Below are 26,187 nucleotides of genomic sequence, written 5' to 3'. Positions count from 1 at the left end.
GGAGAGCATATGCAATATATGTTCTGCTTGCATCAGTCTGAATGACTGCGAGATAAGATGCAAGTACAACAATAGCACCTCTGCATATGTGTCGCCTACAAGGTTAGCAGAGTGCTCTAAAATTACAGAATAGTTTTCATGTCTGCTCAAGTAGATGTATGATTCAATTCACATCATAAAAGTAAACAGTTGGAGCCCTTGCAGGAATTGCAGGGACAGGAATACAAAATGGTCCCACAAAAGTGGCCTTGCACTATATGGTTAGAGAGCCTACATTGGCTAAAGATCCAGGACAGCTCCATGGAGCTGGAATGGTAACATGAGGTGTACTGGATCAAATGCTCATATTGCTCACCCACTAGTGAGGCCGCATGTCAGAGAAAGATTGCGTCCAATAAAGAGATAGGAGCATATCATCATGATCTAGAACTCTAGATAGAAGCAATACAATCTTTAAATCAATAACCTACTAAAAAGCATTACATTGTCCTTTGTTTAAAAAGTATCCCGTGCAAAAGGTTAACGATACATTAGGATTCAGATACAGTTGAAGCAATCATAAATTATCATTAATATGATGAACTATAAATCCTAAACATCAAAATTACACAATCATGCTCAACAAATAAGAAATAGTCACCTAACCAAGAACAAGACCAGTACACAAAGCCCATAACCAGTCACCACATGCTAAATCACTTCTAAACCCAGAACCCGATGGAATGCTGTTGGACTATATATATCCTCTATGATGCTAGAACAATGGCAGAATGTGTGCCATACATATATCATAGTCGCAACATTTAAAACGGAGGCTGGCTGATAAGTATATAAATATTTAATTCTGTATATCTCAACCTGTAAAAAGCACAGAGAAGGGACTGAGTGAGGCAAGTTAATTATGCAGACCAGTAACATGTCCATGTAATATGCATATTTTATATAGACCATCCAGTAAAATATTCTTATCATTCAATTCAACCTTTGTGGAACTAAAAGTATGTTGGTGTGAAATTAGTGCAACATGTAACCTGAGCTATGACCCTGCAGAGGATAAATCGGTACAATCACTGTAAGAGAGGCGGCTACAAAACAGAATGACCTGCTACATACATACATTTACAATTTTCAATAAAAAAAACATAAGAAATTTAGCCACTGATCCCCAATTGTTGTTTTTACACTACCTATATAATTGTGAGGCATGGAAGCCAGAGAGCTAATTATGTTTACCTTAAATTTTTGCAATTATTAGGAAGGTGAAACAGAAGGAACAGTGTTAAAACGAAGCTAGTTATAATGATATGAATAAGTATAAAGAGAATTATCCCCTTGTTAAACCATAATTCGTGACCAAATAGTCATGTGTATTTTGCATGCCGTAGTCCCCAAAACAGGCTTCTTAGTTACCATGATTCCAGTTTGGAAACAGGAGTAGCCTTCACATCCCGCAGAAGTAAATTTTACTCGCAAAAACAGAAAAGCAAATAGGAATAAATCACCAGATTTATAAAACAAGCATTGGCAAGGCCAATAAGTCTCACCTATGTGTGATCTATTGGCTTTGTCAATTTTTCTTGCCATGTTGTACAACAGAGCGGCAGATGTGCATTGTATAGTACTGTATGGAATGGTATGGTATGTAAATGCATAGTATGGTCTGTCATGGTATGGTATGACCGGTCACTGTATGGTATGGTCTGTAACTGTATGGTATGGCTTGTCATTGTACAGTATGGTATGGTTTGTCATGGTATGGTACGGTATGGTATACAAGGAGATGACATACATATCTGGTGGTCTTGCCCCCTCCTGCAAATGTTTTGGAAAGACGACTTGTTGAGCAAACTGAGAGGGATACTGAGCTAACCACTAAGACTAGACAATGCTATTATTTTGTCATACCTGCTGCCCATAGATTACAAGCTGCTCACTAATGCTGACAAGAGAATAGCAACCAATATTATTTTGCTGATGAAACAACTAGTTGTCATCCTGATGATTCATGGATGGGCAAATAAACTATGGTCTTTGCTGGCCATGGAAAAACAGGCATTGGACCTACATGACGCGTCATAAATATGAACAGACGTGGAGGCCATTAGTAGATTATATGTCTGGCCAAACAACAATAATTGGAAGCCCAAGATCCTGGGTATCTTTGAAACTGGTGGACTGTCAGAACATTTAGGAAAATATGTAATTTAAGACCACAAGCAATAGTTGGGTGATGCTCATGGCATTGGAAGGCTATCAATAATTATGGGTACCTTAACCTGTCGGGAGAATTTGGGTGGGGGATGTGTGTTACTCTGTATCGTTTTTTTGTTTTAATTAAAGTCCAGTCAATGGCTTGTTGTACTTGAAATCTGTAAAAACAATAAGATATCTTTGGAAAAATTAAAGAACACTGCCTCTGTTACCACATGTGCACTTCCAGCGCTACTCCCTCCTGACATCTTCCACCCATAAAAGTACCAAAATGCAGCAAAAGACAACCTAGACTTTTTGTTTCTCCTCCCATACTGAAAAAACAAAGTCTCTGCTCCAATTTGCTCTCCATGACTGCCTGATTAATCTTGACACTGGTGAGGTGCTTTTCTTATTTTAAAATGTAAGTTTGTTATCTAAGTGAGTCCTTCAATCCACCTTCACTCTTCACCAATGTAAGGGTGAAGATCGTCCACACAGATGTTGGTAACATGCAGGTTTAGTTAAATGCATAAGGTTAGGAGTTACAGGTAACACCAGCTGGGAGGCATGGGCCTTTTCCCAGGCTACACCGCACTAGGAGCAGGAAGACACCAAAGTCCTACTTCATGCTCGTCTGTGTTAAGCTTTCCCAAGTTTATCTCTATTGGTATCTCTAATGTTTTGTGCTATGAGCTTTGTTCTTCTTTAGTTGGTGTTCCTTTTTTCTCACTGCGCCGCAAGCTAGATTACAGAGCTTTTGTGTTCCAGTTTTTGTTACGTTTAGTCGGTTGAAGCCTGGAGTTTCTGCGCTTGAATGTGCATTGATGGGCTTTTTAATTTATCTTTAAATCTACTCATTAGAAAGTTCTTCAGGTGTCGGTGCCGGGTCATTTTTTAGTAGAAGTGACTCTACTACTAGCTCATCCCTACCTTGAATGAAAACTACCATTGGGGAACACACACATTGTGTATTCCACACCAGTCGTCACACACTCTCAAAGCTCTGACGTCTCCAAGGCAGGCAGAGACATAGAACAAGGGAGACAAGACATAACAAAAAAGCCAACTGATATTCACACAGACAGTCACTGATTAACTTTACTGTACTGAATGAAAACAAACTGCTTTTAACAAAACTTGCAAGGCCGTCAAAAGTGTAAAACTAAAGCAAACTGTTAAAGCAGGTGAAAACTCCACTGTTAAAGGGAAGAGGTGTGGCGAAGAAGGGAAGAGGTGTGACACAGCTGTCAGGGCGGCTGATTCTGAAACCTGGGGGCTCACGGGGCGATCCCCGGCACTGGGGGCAGATCAGCCCAACACCATGTGATTCCGGGCAATAGCTCGCTTAATCTTTCCGACGGCCCACAGCGCCTTGACACCCTTGGGTAATTGTTCGTGCTTTAAAAATACTGGACATTTACATTTGTTAAACATCATTCACATTGAACCCTGCAATTTGAGACTATCTTTCAGATCTCCTTTAATCAACTAGCCATTGAAGCTTGATTTCCCATATGCTCGTTCAGTGAAACAACATTTTTAGTCATGTTGTCACAAAAGCGCATCAACTGCTGAAACTTGAATTTCCATTCAGCTATGGTTAGGTTTATACCAAGAAAGCAGCAATGACAAATTTTCTTCACTAGTGACTAGAGCAATTTTTGTTAAACCAATCTGCTCTCCATTTAGTGAAATGTTTCAATAGTGAAAGGACCGTCTATGTGCAAGAAAGTAACTGATAAGTGCTGGAGGCAGCCTAGAACCCATTATCTTCTGCCACTGTGGTACAGCCTGAACTAATAAATTCCTCTGCTTCACCGAAAAACGGCAATGACAGCAATAGAAAACTGCCTGTACTTGTCCCTCAACACCCTTCGTTTACGGTTTAGGCAATGCCTTAACTTAAGAATTATGTATAAACAAATATGTATAAATGTACTTACAAGACGTCTCAACATATTTCCAGATGTTGGATCCACCTTTCTCTGGATCCATCGTTGTTGAAAATTCTTGCAATATGTTTTCCAGGTTATGGAATGTCAACAATAATTTTTGTGGAAGCCACTCAAAAAACTTCTTTTTGAATTCTTCAGGAACGCGGCACTCTGTCAAAAACAGTGGCAGTATGCCCTCTTTTTTTGTTCCAAAATCAGTGCGTAAAAAGTAGGAAGGAAACCCCTTCATGTAGTACATCGAATGAACAGGTTTCACGTACACACGGACTTCCCACCACGGTCCAAGCAATGGAAAATGCCCCCTTACTTCAAATTTCTTTTGGCAAATTTGATCGTCTATTATAACTGTAAATATAAAAAGAAAATTATCTGCATGTATGCATGTGAGATTTCTTCAGCATGAACATAGTGAAAAGGCAGTGGAGCACTGTAAAGAGTCAAAGACAAGCATAAAGTCAACAAGTGATAGGAGAGGCTGTTGATTTGTGGATTGTAAATGCATTAAGATTTACTGTTCTTCAACTTCTTCTAAATTGGAGCAATGTTAAGGTCATTCTGATGGATACAGCAATGTTGTTCCAGATCCTGAATGCATAGATGGAAAAGGCCTGCTGCATTGTTTTTGGGTCAAGCCTACCTCTTGTTGCAGAATACCTATTGCTGGCTTACCTAAGCTTAACTAGGCTTGTAGCCCACTCATTCCTTACAATTGTTTGGTTTTATGGTCACTCTCACTTGCTTGCTTCTTATTTGTTGGCTTTCCTTGTTGAAGCTTGTCAGTCTTGTGTTTGTCCCTAGGGCGGAGAATACCCTCTTTACCATTGATCTGATTGGTTGGCTTTTATATCTTCCAGTGCTAACTTTAAGCAAACTACTTTTTCTCTAGCTTAAGTACTTCATGCAAGTGCATGTGTTTTCCAGCTGTCTCCCTCATGTGCTTCTCCCCCCAACCCATGTCTGTGTTCCTCTCTCTTTCCCGTGTGCTTCTCTGCCCAGCCCCAGCTCTCGGTGTTGCTTTCGCTCGTCTCTCGTCTTGTACTTCTCTCCCCCCACCCAACTTTGTTTGCCTTCACCCACGAATGTTTGTTTCCTGGTCTGTCCCCACAGTGTTGCTCTCTCTCGCCCAATTGCTTCTCCTTTTGCCCCGTGTTGTTCTCCAATGTGCCTCTACCCCGGCTGTGTTGCTTTTTTGCCCCTCCCACTGCATTGCTTTCCCCACCTGCTCCTCTGTTGAAAGCTAGAAAAATGGTGTTTGAGCTTTTGTTTTAAAAAAAACAAAAAACTGATCCCTCTCAGATTGGTAGATTAAACAAGCATTTAAAATGCAATAGGTCTCGCCTTTCATTAAGTTAAAGCCATTTGCTTTTCTAACGGTATTATATAGCAAAGCAAAATGGCTTTAACTTAATAAAAGGCGAGACCTATTGCATTTTTAATGCTTGTTAGTTTAGTTTTAAGTTTTATAGTATTAGCCCTAAAGTCAACTAACCAGTCTCAACAGGAATCACTAATTAAAAGTAAACCTAAAATAGTGTGCCATCCTTAATGACTAACCATTTCAAATCGGTGTGTTGAGCACTACCTAATAGTAACTTCAGTGGCAGAGTATATCTTGAGTTGTGAGCGAGTTTTGAACCTGGCGGTGGAGAACAGTAAACAATGAGCCATAGAACATGCCAGGATTTCTGGTAACCCACACTTGTTACTCTCTATTGGAGCGCATAATACTACCTCGTGCACATGAATGCCAACAAAACCCTCTGTACATGATCTCACAAAACAACACCCGGAAGTTACACCTGCAAGCAAACGTACTTTGTTTTACCACCGAGCTTTTAGGTCTAACTTTTTACTCTTCACAATAAAAAACACTTATCCGAAAAAGATTTGGCGAGACCATCCCTCTCAAGGCGAGGAACACATTCTACAATAGTCTTCACTCAATCGCTAGTACACCTGCGCCTTACAGGTAGAAGCGACCCCCTTTTTTTTTTTAAGCAGCGACATTTAGCAACCATTTTCCCCCATGGAGCATGCCCCGTTGGTTTAACCCAAAGCCATCCCTCACAAGATTCACCTCCATCCTCAGCAGTCCTAATCACGGTTGCCATGAAAACCCACGAGTGACTCACTCTGAAATTCCATGAACGCGAGATAAAAAATGTGCACGCACCCAAACATCAGCTAAACACAATTTAGCTTCACAGTTACAAGGGCAAGCGGATGGCGTGATAGCGATGGCAGCTAAACACACACAGCAGCTTTTCCCTTTCCAAATGAAAGCAGGACATACGATCCCAGGGAAGGGGGGGTGGATAATGGGCATGCATGCGCTTACCTTGCCCGGCTGTCCCGGTGCCACATAGCAGCAGCAAGAGCAGATAAAAAGAGAGCGGGGGTTCCCACGCCCTTCCATCCCCGCTGCGGTATGTCCCTCTCCTTTCCAGGCTTTGCTCGTAATCAGAATTCCGGTCTTTTTAACACTTTTTGCTATACCAGCTCTGAAATAAAGGTGAAGAACCCTTCAGCCCCAGCGCAGTGACTCCGGAAGACAGAGGGCCGCCTAATAAAACAAGCATTGGCATAGCCAATAGGTCTCGCCTTTGGAACCTTATAAGAATTTAGTAATGCAGCACAATATCCTTGGTGCAACAACATTAACTGTTGCATGGCTAAACACTTATAAGGTCCCAAAGGTGAGACCTATTGGCTATGCCAATGCTTGTTTGTCTCTTGATAGCAAGCATTATCTCCTTTAGTTAAAAGGGCTCTAGATGCTTGTACTCATGGTCTGAACTGTTGTGTCTAGAGTTTTGTGGTCCCCTACCTCTTCCTGTCACTGAGGCAAAAAATGTAGGGGTGATTTTTGACACTTTCCTTTGATAGTCAGACCAAGAGGACTGTGAGCTTCTGTTTCTATATCATCAAAATTTTTAAAAAGTTATTTCCTCTTATTCCAGCCAAGCTCATAGTTGCAGTGGTGATTGCGCTTGTTACATCGCGTCTTGAATATTCCAATGCTCTGTACTTAAATATTAATAAAGCCACCCTAAATAGAGACTTCAGAAATTCAGAATGCAGCTGCTCGACTAGTCCTAGGCGTTTCAAAACGTCTGTCGGTGATAAAGGGCATTTGGTCCCTTCATTGGTTGCCAGTCAGGGAGCGTGTGACCTTCAAAGGCCTCTGTGTAGTTCCCACTGCCCTCCATCGCCAGGGCCCGTTGCACCTGAGAAGGGCCTTCCACTGGCATAGTCCCAATAGACAGCGGAGGTTTGCCTCTCTTAGGAAGGTGGAAATACCTAGATTTCGAAAAGCCAAGTGGGGTGGCCTCACGTCTGGGGCCAAGTAGTGCACTCTGGCACTGGGTGCAGGGCAGTGTACATGCAATGGAGGCAACAGAAACTAGTAGGTCCTGACTGGGGGTTCTTCCTCTAGTCCAAACACAAATGAAGGACCCTCCCTGGGCCGTGATGGTCATACGACAGAAATGTATGTACTGCCAATCCTTTCTATGTGCTTTGGTATTTGTTGATATGACCCCTGAAATACAGTTGCAGTTCCTCAGGCACCACGCAGTCACATGTATTTGTTCTTGTTGCACAGAGATCACGGAATGCCAAAAGTCAGCTTCTGCACACACCACAGAGGCCACAGTGTCCAAGGCCTCACATAAGACCTGCAGTGACTGTCCTTACCTGTGTTACATCGGGTTGCGCGTTCTGCTCTTCCCACCTCATCTCCTCACATATCTTCCCTTGTGGTCTCCTTGGTACAAGAGCATTGCCATCACCTCCTCAGCTTGTCTGCTCTTGTCCACATGACAAGAATATCCCGGTTCCTGGTCTTGGGTCTTCCACAGTGGAATTGTCAGTCAGCGAGCTCAATCATGGAGCACCTAAGAGTTTCTTAGGCGCTACTGATGCGGGACCCCGGATTCTCTTTGAGAAATCTCAGCACATCAGTTGATAGTTTCAGCTCCATACTTATGCCAAGTTGGCTAGAAATGTGTGAATTCCAGAAGGTCAACGCTGAAAATAATTTGTGGCATTTCCTGAATTTTGCATATTCTTCCCAACTGGTCCAGCCACAATGTGTCAGAATGGTGGTACGGAGTTAGGAAACTCACGGAAGAGATTCCCAGAAAAAAGGCACAGAAAAGGAGAGGTTTTGGTTCATGAAATCAAAGTGATCCCGGGCTGCTACAGTCAAATGCTGGTACACTCGCTCCCTGCATGTCCTACTGCACAGGGAGTAACCCCACACGAGAGTGTCTCCCATGTCCGGCCTAGATGGCTTAAAAGACCAAATTACAGTGAACTCTCAGGGAAACTTACAGACAAGTTGGGTAGGAAGGCTTGTCCTGCCCATAAAATTTGCTACCAGCACTTCCAGTCTCAGAAAAGTGGGACACTCCACCACAGAGCCAAGCCCTGAGTCTCATTCTGAGTGCCACAGGGCACCAGCAGTGCACACGTGTTATTGTTGTGCGTGTTGAGGCATTAAAAAAAAACTCAGAAACTCGCTATGGGGCACGCAGGATAGCGGTGCTGTACACGCCCTTCCGAATTAACTTTTTGGTGTGATTTATCAAAATCAATTTTAAAAAAATGAAATCGGTATTATAGTTTTACTTTAGATAAACTTTCATCAGCGTGATTACGTCCTCCAGAGCAACATAGGGAAATGTTTGTGCGCAAAATTCCCAAAACAACCATGCAGCATTACGATGCTGAGGCAAATTACACACAATACTCGTTCAGTCCAGGTTCGTTTGCTATAGTAATAAAGAGAGTGAAACCCCACTGTTGGACCTGTGGCATTGTGTTGCCTTAATTTATCTCAGCCATTAATTACCGGTAACTAATCCTTGACGTGGCCCTGAAAAACAATCGTTTAATTCAAAACATTTCAATGGAAAGTCCCAGCTAATCCAGTTAAAAATCAAAACTTTAAAAAAAAAAACTGGTTTGTGGCAGGTGTTACAGTAGTTTAAGTTTGCTATGAGATTGATTCTGCCTTCTGAGCTTTACAAACACCGTTAAACATTGAGCTCGGCAAACAGTCATATTGAAACCGTAACCTAAGCATTATGGAAGTTCCTGCAAAGCGGATTTCTGGATCCAGCTTCGAAGACGGGCACTCGAAAGTACTTTCGCGGTAAGTTGCACGGGGAAAAACAGGTAAAATCCAGAGGGACCAGGGTTACTATTGATCTAGAGTTCCATGGAGTTGTAAAGTTCTTAACGAGAGCGCTGCAGCGTGGTGAACGCGCGAGGGGAGGGGGAAGTGAGCACAGCAGCGTGGATTAGCAAAGCACCGTCAGTTTCAGACAGGAGCTCTTACCTTAAATTGCATCATCGGGAATATTTTAAAGGGAGACCGAGAACCCCGTGCATAGCTAAACTGTGATTTTCAGAAGTATAGATTTGCCGCACGCACGGCGAGTCCTGCTGCAGTAGAGAGGGGCGGGGGGGGCGGAGTGAGCGCGGCAGCGTGATGAACGCGCTATTTAGAACAAAATGGGGTCGGTCTGTCCACAGTTCATACGGACACGCGCATGCTGTCTGCTTTGGACAGATGGCGAGAGCAGCCATCTTTGTCCTTGCAGACGCATGCATGTACCCACGGGGAGAATTGATTCCAAAAGGTCCTCTCCATGGCGAGTGCAAAGCATGCGCTGCTTTCGCCAGGCGAGACCTAAAAAAGATGCAGGCTTATAAAAGAAAAGTCGCTCTCCTGCATACGAGGAGCTCGAGTTGACAGGCTACTTTTATTCATGATACAGGAGATAAATCCATCCCGCAGCCCTTTTGAAAATGGTTTTAAATCTATAAGCACCATAGTTTTAACTACTCGTGATGTGCTCGTAGTTCAGTGGGGCATTTACTAATAAACAGTGAAGGCACCAGTAAACCTTGGGGTGCCTTGATACCTGCTCTCGGGCGTACTTTGAGCTTCAAGACTTATGTAAACTTTGCAGCGGGTCTCTGAAGTCGTGCTTTTCATGACTCAAACAGCTCGGTATCCCGCCCCCCCCCCCGTAAGACAACGTTTCACCATTTTATGTTTTGGACTTTGTAAAGTGACATCTCCCTCTCCTTCGATAACGCCAGTGTTTGTTTGCACGTTGTTGTACCTTCTTACCAGTTAGGGGTCAGGCATTAGCCATAACCGTCCAAGAGATGTTATTTCAATGTTAATAAAGACTTGTGATGAACCCTGAACCCCTCCCTGCTTTCACCTTCACAGAGATGCCTCCGAGTTACGGATGTGACAATAAATCGACTTTTTGGGTCGTGGGGTTGCTCGATAACAACAAACGCCTTCTCTTTCCTAAAAAGGACACCCGCCTCTCCCTCCTCAGGTTGCAGTTTCACTCATAACACGAGACATGTATCTGTCTGGAGAATGATACGGCGTTTCTGCCCCTTGCTCCGGCTGGAGGCGGTTCTCGGATAAACCGCTTGTTTGTGGCCGGTGTTGGTAAGGCTCACGCACAAATAGCAGCAGCTCTTTAGGGGAGTCATAGACATACCGCCAGGCACCATCGAAGCATGTTATAGCTGTATTTGTAAGACCCGTAGGGGGAGCACAAACCGACGTGGGAGCAGAGCTAGTTAGGTCATAGCTGTATTTGTAAGCTCCCCTCTGACGTAGGGGGAGCAAAAACCGACGGGGGAGCGCATCTAGTTAGAACACCGGCAGAGCCGCTCCAGTGCGCCCTCTTTGTCCCCCCATCTGAGCCCCCGTTTTCCCGATGGGAGTCTTGGGGTGGGTTCAATCGCGGCAGAGAGGGGAGTAGAGGGGTTTAACCCCCATACTGCAGTTTATAAAGGACACGCCTGCCTCGCACAGCAGAGCGGAGGATCCCTGGCAGCAGTTGCCGAGACCCGATCGGAGGGTGATGATGAGCCCAGAATAAACCGGAAATACAGCAAAATAGAATCCCAGTATACGCATCCACCTAACGTGCGCACTCGAGGAAGACAACTCAAAGCAATTTTTGATGGTCGCCTCCAAATTAAGTCACAAAACTCACAAAACACACTAAACACGTGCGTGGGCAGAAGCACACACACACACCGGCTAGCTTCAGACATGGGGGGGGGGGGAGGGGGCAGACAGCGTGCCAGGCACCAAAGAGGGGAGGGAGGGTCTAAAGGCAACATGGACAAAGCGTGCGTCTCGCTCCAGCCGGAATGACGAAAAAGTCCTCACCCTCTAATTAAAGGACATAGTAACACGTCACCAGTAACTGATCCAATCCGGGTGGGCGGGGCCAAAAGGAGACAAGGCGGCAACAAGGAAGGACTAAGAAGCCTCCTTTACAATCAGAAGCAAGCGTTTTGCAATGAAGATGACGCTGGCCAATTAAAAAGATGAGCGGGGCTTCAACTCCACCTCCGAGAGCTTCGGAATCTGTATTGATTCCAAGAAGCTATCGAATGCCGAGATTCCAAGAAGCTCCCGAATCCTGAGAGCAGCGCATGCGCTGCTTTCAACAGCCGAGACCTAAAAAGAGGGGCACTGCATCATGTTGGTCGAATGACCAAGACTGCAGCATTCACCGTTTTCTTTTTTTTTTTATTTAGTCATGCTGTTCAGCATCTGGAATGCTATACAGCAGTACCGAAAAAACATTTGAAAAGCCAATAGGTCCCAACGAGACCTATTGGCTTTTCTAATGCTCGTTTCTTTTTTCTTCGTTTTAGTCTGCACTCTGATGGTGTCCTGGGTGCAGATGTGCTGAGAACCAGTAAAGATGGTGAGCTTGTCTGCAAGATAAGTGAGTTGCTGGTTGGAGTGAAAGCTTTTTGAAGAGGCTTTATTTGTAATATCAATACAAGTGCCTTCTATCAAGCTCACCTTCTGTGTAAAACCAACTTACTACACACTAATGAAAACTAAAACAAGCACTGTGTTTGTTTCAACTAACAGGATACTTAACCCCTTCAGTGCCCGCCCCTTTCCCCGCCCTGTGCCAGCCGTTGTATTAGCGGGCGGGGTTTATGACGAGCTGGTCTCGTCATGGGCACAGCGCAACCGCGGCCCATGACGAGACCAGCTCGTCATGGGCATTGAAGAGGTTAAAGAATGCACAGTAAACAAAACAGAGAAGTAATTATGTGTTATACACCCTGCAGGCAACCTACCAAGCTCTAAGGGTTTCGTTTGGACACATCTAGACATGCCTTTGGAGGAAAGGGACAGGTAAAGAAGAAATAGATTAGTGTACTGCATAAAAATCCTGGGTTGATCAGTGATCATGAGTATTATCATAATACATGTGGTATGACATGTTATTTGTCTTGTGCTTCATGCCACCAAGTTTGCCTTAAAGTGCTAAAGGCAAGACAAGAAAGATGGGAAAGGGATCCTAGGCGAGACTAAAGGAGGGGAGCAAGATAGGGAAAGGATCCTTTAGGATGGTGTAGCCACCCCCAAATACTGGTGCATTTTGCCAGATGGCGATGTGGCTAGCCAGACTTGGTTTTCTGAGCTTCAAGAAATATAGAAGCAGATATGATAATTGGAAAAAGAAGCAAGAAAGGGTAGGAGGAAATAGGAGGCAAAAGGAGATCGATGTCAGGAGATTTAAAGGGTGACATTAAGAGGCATCAGGTCATGACAAGCTAAAGGCAAATAACAAAAACAATACTTTTATAGAGTGGTATGTGCTAGGCCTAAGGAATCTGAGATTACAAAGGGAGAGTTAGAAAGTGGGAACGTGAGTGAGTACAGTGTGTCTGATGGTGGAGACTTGGTGAAGATTATGGCAACAGTGAATATAGGAAAGAGCACAAATGATCATTTGAAAGCCAGTGTCCTGTTGCTAAAAAACCATTGAATTCAAGCCACATGTGCTTTGTTTGCTGAAATATCAGCCGCACCTGGAAACTTAAGAGTGCATATAATATTCACAGAGATTTAAGGGAACCCCTACACCACATTACAACCTCCTACAGTCTCCCCTTGCCCACTTAGGCTTTCAGTGTATTTTAAAGTTACAGAAACACATTAGCAATCCCTTGGTAGGGCACGTCAACTTGCATCCCTTTCGGTCCTTGGTGCTGACACTGCTCATTTAATTAAGACTTGAGACTTGCAAATGTATTTATTGTAACAACTTGTAAAGCGCAGAAATACCCGTAGGTGTCTTGGCACTATGTGCTGAAAAGGTAGGCATAGAGCTGTTAAAAAAGCCTATTGCTTGAAAATCCAAGTTTTTATTTGTTTTCTGAATGACAGTAGCGTGGGACTTGCCTTAATCTGCGAGGGAAGAGAATTCCACAGTTTGAATGTGGCAACTATGACGCTTCTGTCACCCCAGTTGGCTTTCTTGGTTCTAGGGACTACCAGAAGATTGGCTTCTGCTGAGCGAAGAGATCTGATGGGTGTGTAAGCCAGAAAGGCTTTCTTCAAGCATTCCGGTCCTGAATTGTGAATTGCCTTGTAGGCAATACAGAGGGCTTTAAATTTCGTTCTGCTTCTTATGGGCAGCCAATGGAGCTGCCGCACCACATTAGAGATGGGCTCGAACTTGGGAGTACCTGACAGTATCCTAGCGGCTGCATTCTGCACCAACTGCAGCTTACATTATAACCTTTTCATGGGCATTAATTAAAAGGTTATTGCAGTAGTCAGCCTTCGACATGACTAGAGCACAAATTAACATTCTCCCGGTACTAACCCGGACGAAAGGTAACAATTACTTTATCATTCTTAAAACAAAAAACGATGAGGAGACCACTGCGTTAGCATGATGTATAAAAGATAATCTATCGTCAAAAATGAAACCTACGTTCCTGACTTTTTTTTACAGGGATTGGGGGTAATCCCAAATGATCTGGCCACCAGCCCAGAGACCATCCTGGGGATAAGTTTCCAAAGACCATTACTTCTGTCTTGGCTGAATTTAATTTAAGGCAGTGACTTGACATTCAGTTACTGATGCCCAACATGCCATCGTGAAAGCTGGCCGAAACTGCGTCCCCATTTTTATGAACGGCAAGCACCAATTTGTGTGTCATCCACATATGGCGTGAGACCCATCCCAAACAATTTAATTACTCGTGCTAAATCAGTGACGTAGATATTAAATAAAGTCGGACTTAGTGAGGGTCCTTGCGGAACTCCACATGGGAGTGAAAAAACTCCCTTGAGATTTGTCAATCCATTACAATTTATGATGTTTAAGTGACAATCATAACCTAAAAATGATGCAATGGAGCATGCCTAGAGTAACTTCTACTGGGTCCACTACATTTAAACATTTCTATCACTTGCACTTGTACTAAGTGAGGAGCCTTAAATGGCATGGGTATGCTAAAATGGGGGCCCTGAGCTTGCTGTGCCATGGGCTTAAAGTTGCAAACCCTCAATGGTGCCCAACAAGGCTGAAAGATGCCTTCAGTTGCTTGTGAAAGTTCAGATGAGGCAAATCTTAAAAGGAGAGACTTGATTATCCCTTCTCCATTGAATTCCAAGATGAGGCTTAACCGCCTGCCCCCCACTGTGTGATCCAGAGGTCTAGCCTCTAGCTATGAGAAGCTTAGCACAGCGCAGACAGACATGTGCCTGTGAAAGCCAAGAGCATGGAGGAGCCACCGAACAGGAGCAGCACCCATGATTTGGAAAGAGCAAAAGAAAGAGACCTAGAACTCTCCTGCGGTTAGGTGTCGTGTAGCTGCGGCACACCTGAAAGTAAAACGAAATTATTATGAGTGGCTCTCACAAAATGTTTAGGACAACTTCGAATCTGTGGGACAGATGGTTGCATGCAAACTGTCACTGTATTGGAGGTACACAAATACTCTGCACGACTGCCTGCACTACCACTTTGCCATGTACATCCTTTCTTCAGTAATACCACGTCAGCAGAAGTTCTGTGTGCCTAACCTCCTGCGTTATCACGAACACCCCTTCCATTTGTTGGCCTGGATTTCAAAGTGAGGCCAATACACCACACCCTGACCCTGCCGCTGTAAAATCCTCAGGCCAGTAGCCACAAGAGTGAGAGCCCATGTGTCACATACGCAACTTCTTGCCTCCGAGATCCACAAACATGACTGCTATTTCTTCCCACAGGTACCGGATAATCAAGAAGGTGTTCCCCCACTTGCCATCCAAGACAATCCTAAACAGAACAATTCCTACACATGGCCAGAGAGAAGTTGAATGTCCCCATGAATTAAAAAGTCTAAAGAGGAGGTACTTCTCATTTCTATGAGCAGCAGAACCTGGTTATAGTTTTCCAGCAACAGTGGCAATGCTTACTATAAGAACTGCCTGACCTATGTGGCATCAAATAAGGCATTGAAAACTGACCTGAAAAGTATGGATAGCTCTCAACAGATGTCCGAATAACTAATCGGACCAAGCAAATACTGAATCTGCCCCGGAGACTCAGACATAGTCTACAACCTGACAGAAGGAAAATTAGCACTGAGACAAAACGTGCACATACTTTTGCCACCATCTCATCCCAATCCTGGCCATGGTGCTGTCAAATCAATGCATACTCTGACAGAGTGAACGCATAGCAGGAATAGTCAAGCCTAGGGGGTGGACAAAAATTTCTGGCAAATTTCCAAACAAGTGGAATGCACTGCTTTTTTCACCAGCAAAGCAGAACTGGGGCTGATCTGCTGTTTCGTGGATGGAAAAAAAAGCCAATGTACAGTTGCTTTTAGAATCACTGTCAGGGACCAGACAATGCATTACCCTTAAACCTAACTGCAGTTAAGTTGAATACATTGCCTGGAACCAGACAGTGCAATTTAAAGTAACTTCACCAGAAGACAGTGCTGGATGTCTAAAGAATTCTTCATTCCATGCATTCCTCACTGCGCAAAATGAGGAATTCCTATTCTGCAGAGCCTTTTGTTTTCATTCTACCTTTTGTTTCAATCCAAATCAGTCAGATGAGAAAAAAGCAGAAACAAATTAATTGCTTGTGGTTTCACTTTCACTCACCACAGATTGGAAAAATTGATTTTGCCCACTTCCAATCAAGAAAAGATTTTTCACCCTTTCCCTACACTAAGCAGTATAACTGTAGTAACCACTCCGTTCCTAACCGGCCTCAAAGTAGGATTGATCAATGCCAGTTCTGCAGTAGAAAATACTTTCAATACTCTAGACATCATTGAGGAACTCCACCTCGAACTGTTAGCCTTAACTGGACGAGGGTAAACCATTCTTTCCAAGAATAAATTTGCTAAAATAGAATTGTCTCAATCAAATAATCCCTCGGCTTGTAAATTATTTTAGAAGAGCTGGCTATATTTAAGCTATTGATCATGAAACACAAGGACAACAGCAATACCTCCTTCATCACAACTATCATTTAAAGGAATCTTCTCAAATAAATCCTGGATAATTTGTTGAACAAACTCCCAAAAGGTCTGGTCTCCAAGATATTCATAAAGGGTTTTCTGAGCACAAACAGTGGTAGGTAACTCTAGACCTACTTTTCTGCTTTAGTCGGCACATAGACATCATCATCACTCTCCACAACCCCCACAATTATGGTTGGAACACTCCTGAATAACTAGCAAACCTATAAATACAACCCACCAAGAGCCATCGGAGGCATTGTTTTTAGAACCTTTAAAATGTATCAAATGAAGTTTTCTGTAGCACCCTCCAGTACTGCCATCAGAAACCATCACACACGCCACCTCAAAATGAGATCCTCAACTGCTTCCATTCAGACCTCACGAGAACCCTGGAGATAGAGGACTCACTCAGTTTAAAAAAATAATATCTGAACGTAATACAGTAAAGAGATGGACTTGAAAACACACAGGACAGCCTTAGAAAGCTGATGGCAGACTTGATGACTCGAGGAAAAGGGCAAATTACCATGCATAATCTATTCTAAGGGATAGCAAAAAGATGTTACAGTCAAAATAAACAGCGCTACAACAGACACCATATTGTTGTGTTTATATGACACAAAATAAGTGATGCATACCACATAAAAGGATAAAAATGAAATGATAACAGAATACAGCTAGTAATCATCATGTTGATGTTATGCATTCTTTCGGGACTCTGCAAGTTTAAAAGATTCAACACGTTTTTACAAATTCTGTGTACTGGAGGGCACTAGGCTTCCAATTGTTATGGACATGAGTTAGGCCCATGTAGCAACGCTGCATATTTTCTTACATTGCCCTTTATCTGCGCAATAACATTTTACAATAATCTTTTGCACATATTTTCATGAGTGACAATGTTGGATTAGTTTATCTGAAACTGCTTTGGCTTACACATTTCGCTTTATCATGATGTCCCGAACACCGTGTACAAGGCCTTTATACACGTTGTACAATGTTGTTCTGTCTTCAACCACGGGGAGACACGGCTATCTGCAAACCCATAACAATGCCAATTTGTATATCCATTGCAAGGATGCATTTTATTATAAATAAATAAGCATTTCCGGGGGCTAGCCAGAGGAGACACTTATGCTGACATAGAGAGGTCCCTGCATGCTGATGCTTCGCCAAGCAGCTGCCTAACATCTCCGTGAGGGGTGTCCCGGTTGTGACCAAGACGGGGCCCTACATTCTGTTCCGCCAGATAATGGGGTTGGATCATCCCATGTGAAGGGGATTCTTGGCTAAATCCTCACGCACACATCCTAGACACACATAGGGTAGGGATTGCATAACCAGAATACGCCCGATTACTACACTGTTGTATGCCTGTATATATATATATTTTGAAAATTTCGCGAGGATTCGTCGACCGGCGCCAAAGTTATTCCAAATAGAATGTTGCGGATTTCCTATGGAAACAGGGTCCTAACTATAACTACCTACTGGCGACCGCCAGTAGGTAATATATATATATATATATATATATATATATATATATATATACACACTGTTCTTAGCACCATGGTGGAACTATACCTGCTATTTGCTATTTTGGTGCTTGTAATCACTTTCATATGCTTCTGTCTATTGATCATCACAACACATGTACTCTATACAACAATAACATCCTTTTGTGTATTCTCTATATACTTCTCTGAGAATTAGAGTGCACGAGTGACCGGGCGAAAGGGTTCTAGATCTGTTACCACGATTCCTGAGGGGTCAGGGTTGTCATGTTCAGTGGTTGCCAGAAACCATTCGCTCCTTGTATGGGTTAGGGGGCTTGTGGTGGGACCGGGAGCTAGCTGGACTCCAGGCCTACATATACTACGGAGGTGCATGCAATCAGTCTAGGTACATCACCCAAGGTTTATGTTGTCCCCAAATGAACAGCGCCTACTGATTAGAGGGAATTACACGACACAATGATTTGCGTGCATTTGGCCTATTAACTGTATTCCGTCTATCAAATTTGTTCTGCCTTGTAACTCTAAAATTACTTCACTAATGCCATGTGATTCCGCATTTTTACTTAGCAACTTTTGATATTCACGTCTTACCTTGTTTCATTAATATTTTTGAATTTGAATCAGAAACACGCCACACTTTTAATAACTGTTTCATACACTTGTATCATGCAGAGTAGACATCCAAGCTACTGAACTGTATTCTTTTGACAAACCACTGTATATAGCTCCAAGGGTTTCAGCTGAAAGGAAAGAGGTCATTTGATGCTAGTGGGTATTGCTTTGGAAGGAAAAGTGTATTTTCAATGACCTGAAGACCATCTTATCTACACAGGGTTTTCTTACCACATCAAGACATAGGATTGGTATAATATGAGGGTGCTGGATTTTGAAGTGTGCTTCTAAGAATTGACAGAAGGAGCAGTGTACAGTTCCATCACACCACTAAAATGTTAAGAATTTTGTTCATGTTTACTTTTCCCATAACTCCCTGTAGAACAGTGGCAACTGCATGGAATCCAAAGGGGTGGGCAGTGTGGGGGGATACAAAAATAATAAAAACAGACAAACAAAATAAATAAGAAATATAACAGTACTTACCAGCCGCTGCGGCCATAGCCTTGCTCCTCTCCTGATTCTTAACTACGGCAGTCCAGGGCTGGTGCAAACTGTGCAGGCTCCAGGAATGCCAATCCCAACGCTGCTCTCATGCTGGGAATACCATTAACCAGCATGAGAGAAGTGCTGGGACTGGTCTGAGCGGCCTGGTTTGCCACTCAGGCAGTGCCTGGGACTGTTCTCCACCCAGCTGTGCCGCACAGCTCAGGTTGAAGATATGCTAAGTGAGCATGTCGGTTTGGTCATCCTAAGATGGCTGGCCAAACAGACATGCGCACTTCACAGTGCCCATCACTCCTCCTCTCTACTGCAAGCTATTGTGGTCAGATTGGATGGCCCCACCCTATGTTTCAGCTCACCGTCAGCCTGCAGGTCAGGTGAATAAGCATTTACTATGCAATAGGTCTCGCATTCACGCGAGTTTAAGCTCTTGGCATTGTAAATGACAATGCCTATTATTTTTGTTTTGTTTTTTAAAACATAAATAAAAGGCATTGTCATTTACAATGCCAATAGCTTAAACCCAAGCCAGGCTTGCTTGAACCCAGTGGCAAAGTGAGCAAGGGACTCACGTCTGAGCATACCCTGCCAACTTATGGCGAACAAAGCGGTACAGAAGGGGGTGGTGATGGACGGAGCTGGCAGGGTATGCTCAGACGTGAGTCCCTTGCTCACTTTGCCACTGGATTCAAGCAAGCCAGGCTGAAGACGGCTGAAATGCCAGAAACCGGTCCTAGGAAGCTTGTTTCCGGTCCAGGGAAGGCATGGCTTGGCAGTTCGGGCTGGACTGTTCCCATGAGGCACAGGGTCAGACTGATTTGCATATGGCCATGTCTGAACTGGGGTGGCAGAGTGGGCTAAAGAACGGTGATGGATCAAACCCAGATCTCTTGACTGGGTGTGAGTGTTTGATTGGTTCTGATGCTCCGTCCATCACCACCCCCTTTTGTACCGCTTTGTTTGCCATAAGTTGGCAGGGTATGCTCAGACGTGAGTCCCTTGCTCACTTTGCCACTGGATTCAAGCAAGCCTGGCTGAAATGCCAGAAACCGGTCCTAGGAAGCTTGTTTCCGGTCCAGGGAAGGCATGACTTGGCAGTTCGGGCTGGACTGTTCCCATGAGGCACAGGGTCAGACTGATTTGCATATGGCCATATCTGAACTGGGGTGGCAGAGTGGGCTAAAGAACGGTGATGGATCAAACCCAGATCTGTTGACTGGGTGTGAGTGTTTGATTGGTTCTGATGCTCCGTCCATCACCACCTCCTTTTGTACCGAGAATACATATAGGTTGGTGGCGCTTATAATCTTTGCAAGGACGCTTTACGAAGGAAATGGAAACGAGTAATCCAAGTGTTGTGCACATTGGGGCCCAGTGAACATCAGAGGGGGCCCAATGCAGTTTCAGGACGTAGTGGGGCTTGGCTCGGTGCAATACTATAAAATAAGGGCACTCGGCAGACAAAATCAGAGGTGACGTTGCGTTTGGCGCACGCCAAGAGCATGAAGAACGTGCATTAAATGTGCCCCAACCCACCGAACAAGCGGTGTCCGTGGTGCCGACGGTTGGGGGGGGCGGGCGGAATGGAAAGTGTAAGTGCATGAGGCTGCTGAGGACGGAAGGGGGACAGGAGATGTGTACGCCGCGTGGCTGTACGTGCGCGTTCACAGGCTCCAATCGCCCCTGCGATTTTTTTACACACTAGACCAGTGCTTCCTAAACGTTTTGAACAACTGCTCAATTCTTAGAACGACAAACTTTTGTGGTCTCCCTAGCTTTATTGAACATGAGGCAGATTATTTGATGTAACTAATGCCTTGTGTGGTAGCACACTGTCATTTCAATAAAGATAGCACATTTTCCATTACCATTCACAATGCAATTTGAGGTCTCAGAATCATTCTCTTTCAGCAGTGCACAGGTTTACGTCAGTCTTGCAGAGGATGGTCCTTTTCAATGGCAACTGCCACTAAACGGAACTCTTTTACCCTTTAGTTGTGGCAGGATTCTGGTCTGCACAAGTTCAGGAAGACCTAAAGACATGGCTTTTTCGTAGCCCCAAGTTGAGTCAACCTTTGAGGAGACTGCTAATGCTTCAAAATGAACTGTCCTTTCATTTGAAAGGCACTGGACCTGATTAATTATTTCAGGAGTGAGAGAAATACAATAATAATCTTAATTTACTAAAAGTGAGCAGGACCTTGCAAATGAGATTAATTTAATGTAAAAGCTATGCACAGATTTTAATTCTTGCTTGTGTATTTGTCTTGTAATCACACGGTGCTACCAGCTGTTTGAATAAATACAACTAGCATCATTCCTTGGTCATTCCTGTATTGTATCATGAAGATGTGATCTGGCATCTTTGTTAGAGTCTATGAAACTGGTAAACTCGTGCTCTCCTTCTAGTTCCCCTCTGGATCAAAATTTGGTATCTTGTGAAAATCCTGTTACCTCCTTGTGTCTCTTTCAAAACATCAGTCATTACCTTAAAGTAATAGTGTACAGTGGGCACTATGCATAGTACCACCCGATTGCATTTGGATGAATATATACAGAGCCAACGGAATTATGCAGCAGGAGAGGCCCACATTATGTGCAGGGCTGAGTAAATTATGCATCAAGAAAAGTCAAATTATGAGGCATAATGTGGGACATTTTGTAATAGTATTACTTCACAATGTGATTATTTTTTTATTGGGAACACTGTCTGGGCATTGGGCATTGGTAATACCAGTCTAACACCAAAATATAGCAATAAGCAACCAAAAGGTGACCAGTCCAGCTTTGCAAAGGGCTTTTCACTGCACTGCAATACGTCATTGCATTTTTAGTAACTTTTGAACCGTCAGAGCTAGAAACAATTTTTGGGTTGTTTAAATCTGAAGATGATGTGTTAGATGATGGATTATGTGGCAAATGCATCAAATCTATAATCATGCAAAAATCACCACGGCTGCACAATCACATAATTCCAGTGGCCAGAATATACCATGGGAATGGACACTTCGCCAGTCCTACGGGTAATATCCAGTACATTTTTTTATCATATAAAAAGCTTTTACATTGATTCTGAATACTTTCAATCTTGCCAAAAAGAGAGAAAGGGAATAAGTTCAAAAAGTGATTGCCCAAGAACAGACAATTTAGGATGGTGGGGTAAAAACAGTATCTCCTAGTTTCACATTTCCTACTACTCACAATTGGGGAAGCAATTCTACTCCAATGGCAAGGTCTGGGGATGGCCCAGCCCAAGGAAACACCACTGTGTGGTAGCCCTTCTCCAGCTTTAAAATACAGTGTTCATTACCAGCACAGTTTGGTGAAGTGGTAAACTTAAGATTAGATGTAAAGTATACATCATTGGTATGTCAAAGCTATACCAGCGTTGTTGTTGTTCTTAACTAGTCTCTCTAAAGTGCTGACAGCCCAGCCTTATTCCCTACGCACCTGTGTGTCTCCGACAGTAAGCTGACTTCAGGGCTACTCCCCCTCCGCTCATCTCCTCTGCGTCGAGGAACTGCGGCTCTACTTCCTCCTCTTCGGGGCCGTCAGCGTCCTCTGACAACTCGTCGTCGCCTAGTTCGAGGTCCTTGCGGGGGAGCAGGGTGCCCCACAGCATCTTTAGTCCTGCCCGGCGTCCATTCCCACTTGCCCGGTTCCTTGGCGCTCTACCACCCGAGCTCTGATGCCTGATCACCCTCTGGCTGGACCCCTGGCTCAGTGGACGGCTTTGGCGCTGTGACTGACTGGGCAATTGGGCCATGCTGAGGCGTTGGGTGATGTGATATTACCCCTTCACCGGCCCCGGTTCAGCTGGAGCACTTCTAGACCTGCAGTACATCCCATCTGAACCCATTCCTGCCAACAACTGGAACTAGTGCTGAACACACTGGGTTGTTTCACTACGGAAGTCGCACGATGCTAATACGCCGACCATGTTGGAAATTAGCAAACAGTAATGGGAAGCAGGTAGAAGTCAATAATTAACTCTATTCCTAATATTATTGTTCTCTTTCTTATAATCATGATATTTAATAATTTAATTTAGGGCAGTTGCATTAAAATGAGTCGTAACGATTCTAAATAGCAGGCACACGTAAAAAAAATACCAATGGCATAGAAGCAAACCTATCGTGATAGCTTAGTTCTATTTTGTATTTCAGTACATACATACTAATAGAAAAACATTACTCCCCGATCCAAGATACTATAAATAATACATTTCAAAATGGTCGCTACGTAAACTAAGAGACACTCGGCATTTGCGAGTCTCTGACGTACGTGACCTCTGGCCCATAGACATAGAAGAAGAGTTGCATCGTTTATAAACACAAGCACGCCGTCAAGGAGGGGCTCGTCTTACTAAGAGGTTTTTTCGTGTGAATGACTTAGTTCAGAACAAGCATTGGCATAGCCAATAGGTCTCGCTTTTGGGATCTTCTATGTATTTAGTTATGCAGCACAATATCCTTGGTGCAACCACATCAACTGTTGCGTGGCTAAACACTTATAAGGTCCCAAAGGCGAGATCTATTGGCTATGCCAATGCTTGGTGTGTGGATGTGTGTGTGGTTGTGTGTGTGTGGTTTGTGTGTGTGGCTGTATGTGTGGTGTGGTTGTGTGGATGTGTGGTTGTGTGTGTGGTTGTGTGTTTGTAGTTGTGGGTGTGGGTGTGGTTGGTTGGTTGTGTGTGTGGTTGTGGTGTGGTGTGTGGTTGTGTGTGTGTGGTTGGGTGTGTGGTTGTGATTGTGTGTGTGTGTGTGGTTGTGTGTGTGTGTGGTTCTGAGTGTGGTGTGTGTGTGTGGTTTTGGGTGTGGTTGTGTGTGTGGTTGTTGTGTGGGTGGGGTTGTGTGTATGTGTGTGTGGTTGTGTGTGTGACAGTAATACTAAAAGCATATCAAAATAAAGGAACACAAACATCGAGTTCGTGGAAAGAGAAAGCACATTGTAAGTCTAACGGGCGCAGCAAAGCATTAACACAACAACATGTTCTTTGATGTTTGATGTTCTTTGAACAAGAACATCCAAAGGGCGCCACAAAAGTGATCGTGGGCAAAAGTGAAAGTGATCGCGGGCGCTTAATGAGCATGATGAGGTTTGCCATATGGTGCCTCTGCTCCTAAGCGCGCACATGCACTGTAGCTCTAGGCTGGCCATGGTAGCATTTTTTGAGCCCTCACTAAAAGTCTCGCCAGACCTAAAAAAAAAAAACTTTTACAGCCCAGCATTTGTTATGCAAAGACCTAGTTTGCGGACAACGATACCATAAAAAGTAGGATTGCTATAATAGGCAGTATACGAAACGAAATTATAGGATACACGCGGTTCTGTTCACGCAGAAACAAAATTCTAGAAGAACAAGCATTGGCATAGCCAAAAGGTCTCGCTTTCGGGACCTTATAAGTATTTAGTTATGCAGCACAATATTCTTGGTGCAACAACATCAACTGTTGCATGGCTAAACACTTATAAGGTACAAGGTTTAGCCATGCAACAGCTGATGTTGTTGCACCAAGGATATGGTGCTGCAAAACAAAATAATTATAAGGTCCCAAAAGCGAGACCTATTGGCTATGCCAATGCTTGTTCAATGTGTAAGCAGCTGAAAGGGTCAGCAAGTTGGTGACTGAGTAAGAGAGTAAATGATTAAGGGCAATGTATGTGTAGGGGCTACGGGAGAGAGGAGAAATAATGCTGGGCCTGCAGGCAAGAGAGGAGTATTTCACAGTAAAAAATAAATAACAACCTCCTCTGGTTTGTTTAAATGAAATAATGACAAAGACTCTTCAAAATTCGTCTGGTAAGAAGAGTGCTGAGGTAACACTGAGCTGGAGAGCATGCTTAGGGGTGCACCTGCCCGAAGATAAATCTCCCATGCAAAGACAAAGCAAACATTACAGGAGCATGCTGCTCAACAAAGGCAAACAGAGTGCCTGAGAAACGCAAAAGCTGATACTCACAGCAAACAGATCACAAGATACTAACAAGTCCATCAAAATGAAAACTTGTTTCAGAGAATATTTTCGCAGGTCCCAGGGGTGACCTTTACCCTGCTCTCCAGTGCCTTCCTCCACTGCTTCAAAGCAAACCAACACCTCTCTGCAAATATGTTTAAACGTTCAAGGTAAAAAACAGACTGAAAAGCATTTTGAAATCATTCTGCAGGTCAATAAAAAGGTTTGTAAATTTTAAGACCCAAGAAAGGTCACTTGTTTAAATTTTTGGAGTCAAGAATTTTCGATTTTACTAAGATCCATTTGTTTACATTGGTGAGGGTCTGGAAGCTTCCCCAACAATAAAGTTTTGCAAAATCCTTGACAGAACAAAATAAGCACCGACAAAGTGAAAAGGCCTGCGGCAAACACCTGAGTTGCTGGCAATGTTTGTATGACGCTTATTCCTCCTTGAATTTTAAATCGCCCACAAACGATAAGCATGAGACAAGCGCTGCATTAACCACAGTAGGCCTTGTAGCACTAAAACACTGGAAGTTTTCAGCTGGGATTTAAAGTGGGCTGATTTGCCAACTACGTGGAACTAGATTGTTCCCCATTTATCTTCAAGACTTTCAAACAATAGAATCATTGACTGGAAACACAAGCATTGGCATAGGCAAGCTTTGGAACAGTATAAGTGGTTAGTCATGCTGCACATTATCCTGGGTGCTCTGCTGCTGTGCAGAAATAGCAATCAGAGTCATGGTGTGGGACGGCAGATAGAGCAAAGGAAATGCAGGCAACGGGAGGGGTGTGGGAGCATGGTGAACATGGCGGGAAGGGGGGCGGGAGTAAAGTAGAAAACTGGAACTGAAAGTACAGCAGGAGGGGGGCGGGAGCAAATGCAGACAATGGGAGCAGATGCATGGAATGATTTCCTTTAAAATGCAAGACTAACCCCCAATTACCAAAGACTAACCATGAATCCTGGGGCTAGTGTAGCATGCTAATCGCCGCAAAGCGCTTCAAAGTCTCATCAGGGGTAGTAAGCGCTACATAAACGGATTTCAAAACAATATGTAAAAGATTTCACTAAACTTCTCACTTAAATTACCTAAGCCTTTC

General features: G+C 43.7%; 1 protein-coding gene and 1 long non-coding RNA gene across 2 annotated transcripts in view; one reads left to right on the top strand and one right to left on the bottom strand.

Annotated features, from left to right (window-relative positions):
* The window catches only part of HELB (DNA helicase B), a 373,513-nt gene extending 350,498 nt beyond the window's left edge, over positions 1-23,015 (bottom strand). Inside the window, exons 1-2 of the mRNA XM_085653437.1 lie at positions 22,574-23,015; positions 4,137-4,493 (exon numbers count right to left, since the gene is read on the bottom strand). Of these exons, the coding sequence (XP_085509563.1) occupies positions 4,137-4,493; positions 22,574-22,889 (673 nt within the window). The 5' untranslated portion in view covers positions 22,890-23,015. The remainder of the gene's footprint in view (positions 1-4,136; positions 4,494-22,573) is intronic.
* The window catches only part of LOC146855610 (uncharacterized), a 482,547-nt gene that overhangs the window by 291,923 nt on the left and 164,437 nt on the right, over positions 1-26,187 (top strand). The window lies entirely within an intron of this gene.

Source organism: Triturus cristatus, chromosome 4_1 (genome assembly GCF_964204655.1).
Source record: "Triturus cristatus chromosome 4_1, aTriCri1.1, whole genome shotgun sequence".
In the NCBI taxonomy this organism is placed as follows: Eukaryota; Metazoa; Chordata; class Amphibia; order Caudata; family Salamandridae; genus Triturus; species Triturus cristatus.
The sequence above is the reverse complement of the archived record's forward strand: the minus strand, read 5'-3'. Positions and strand labels throughout refer to the sequence as shown.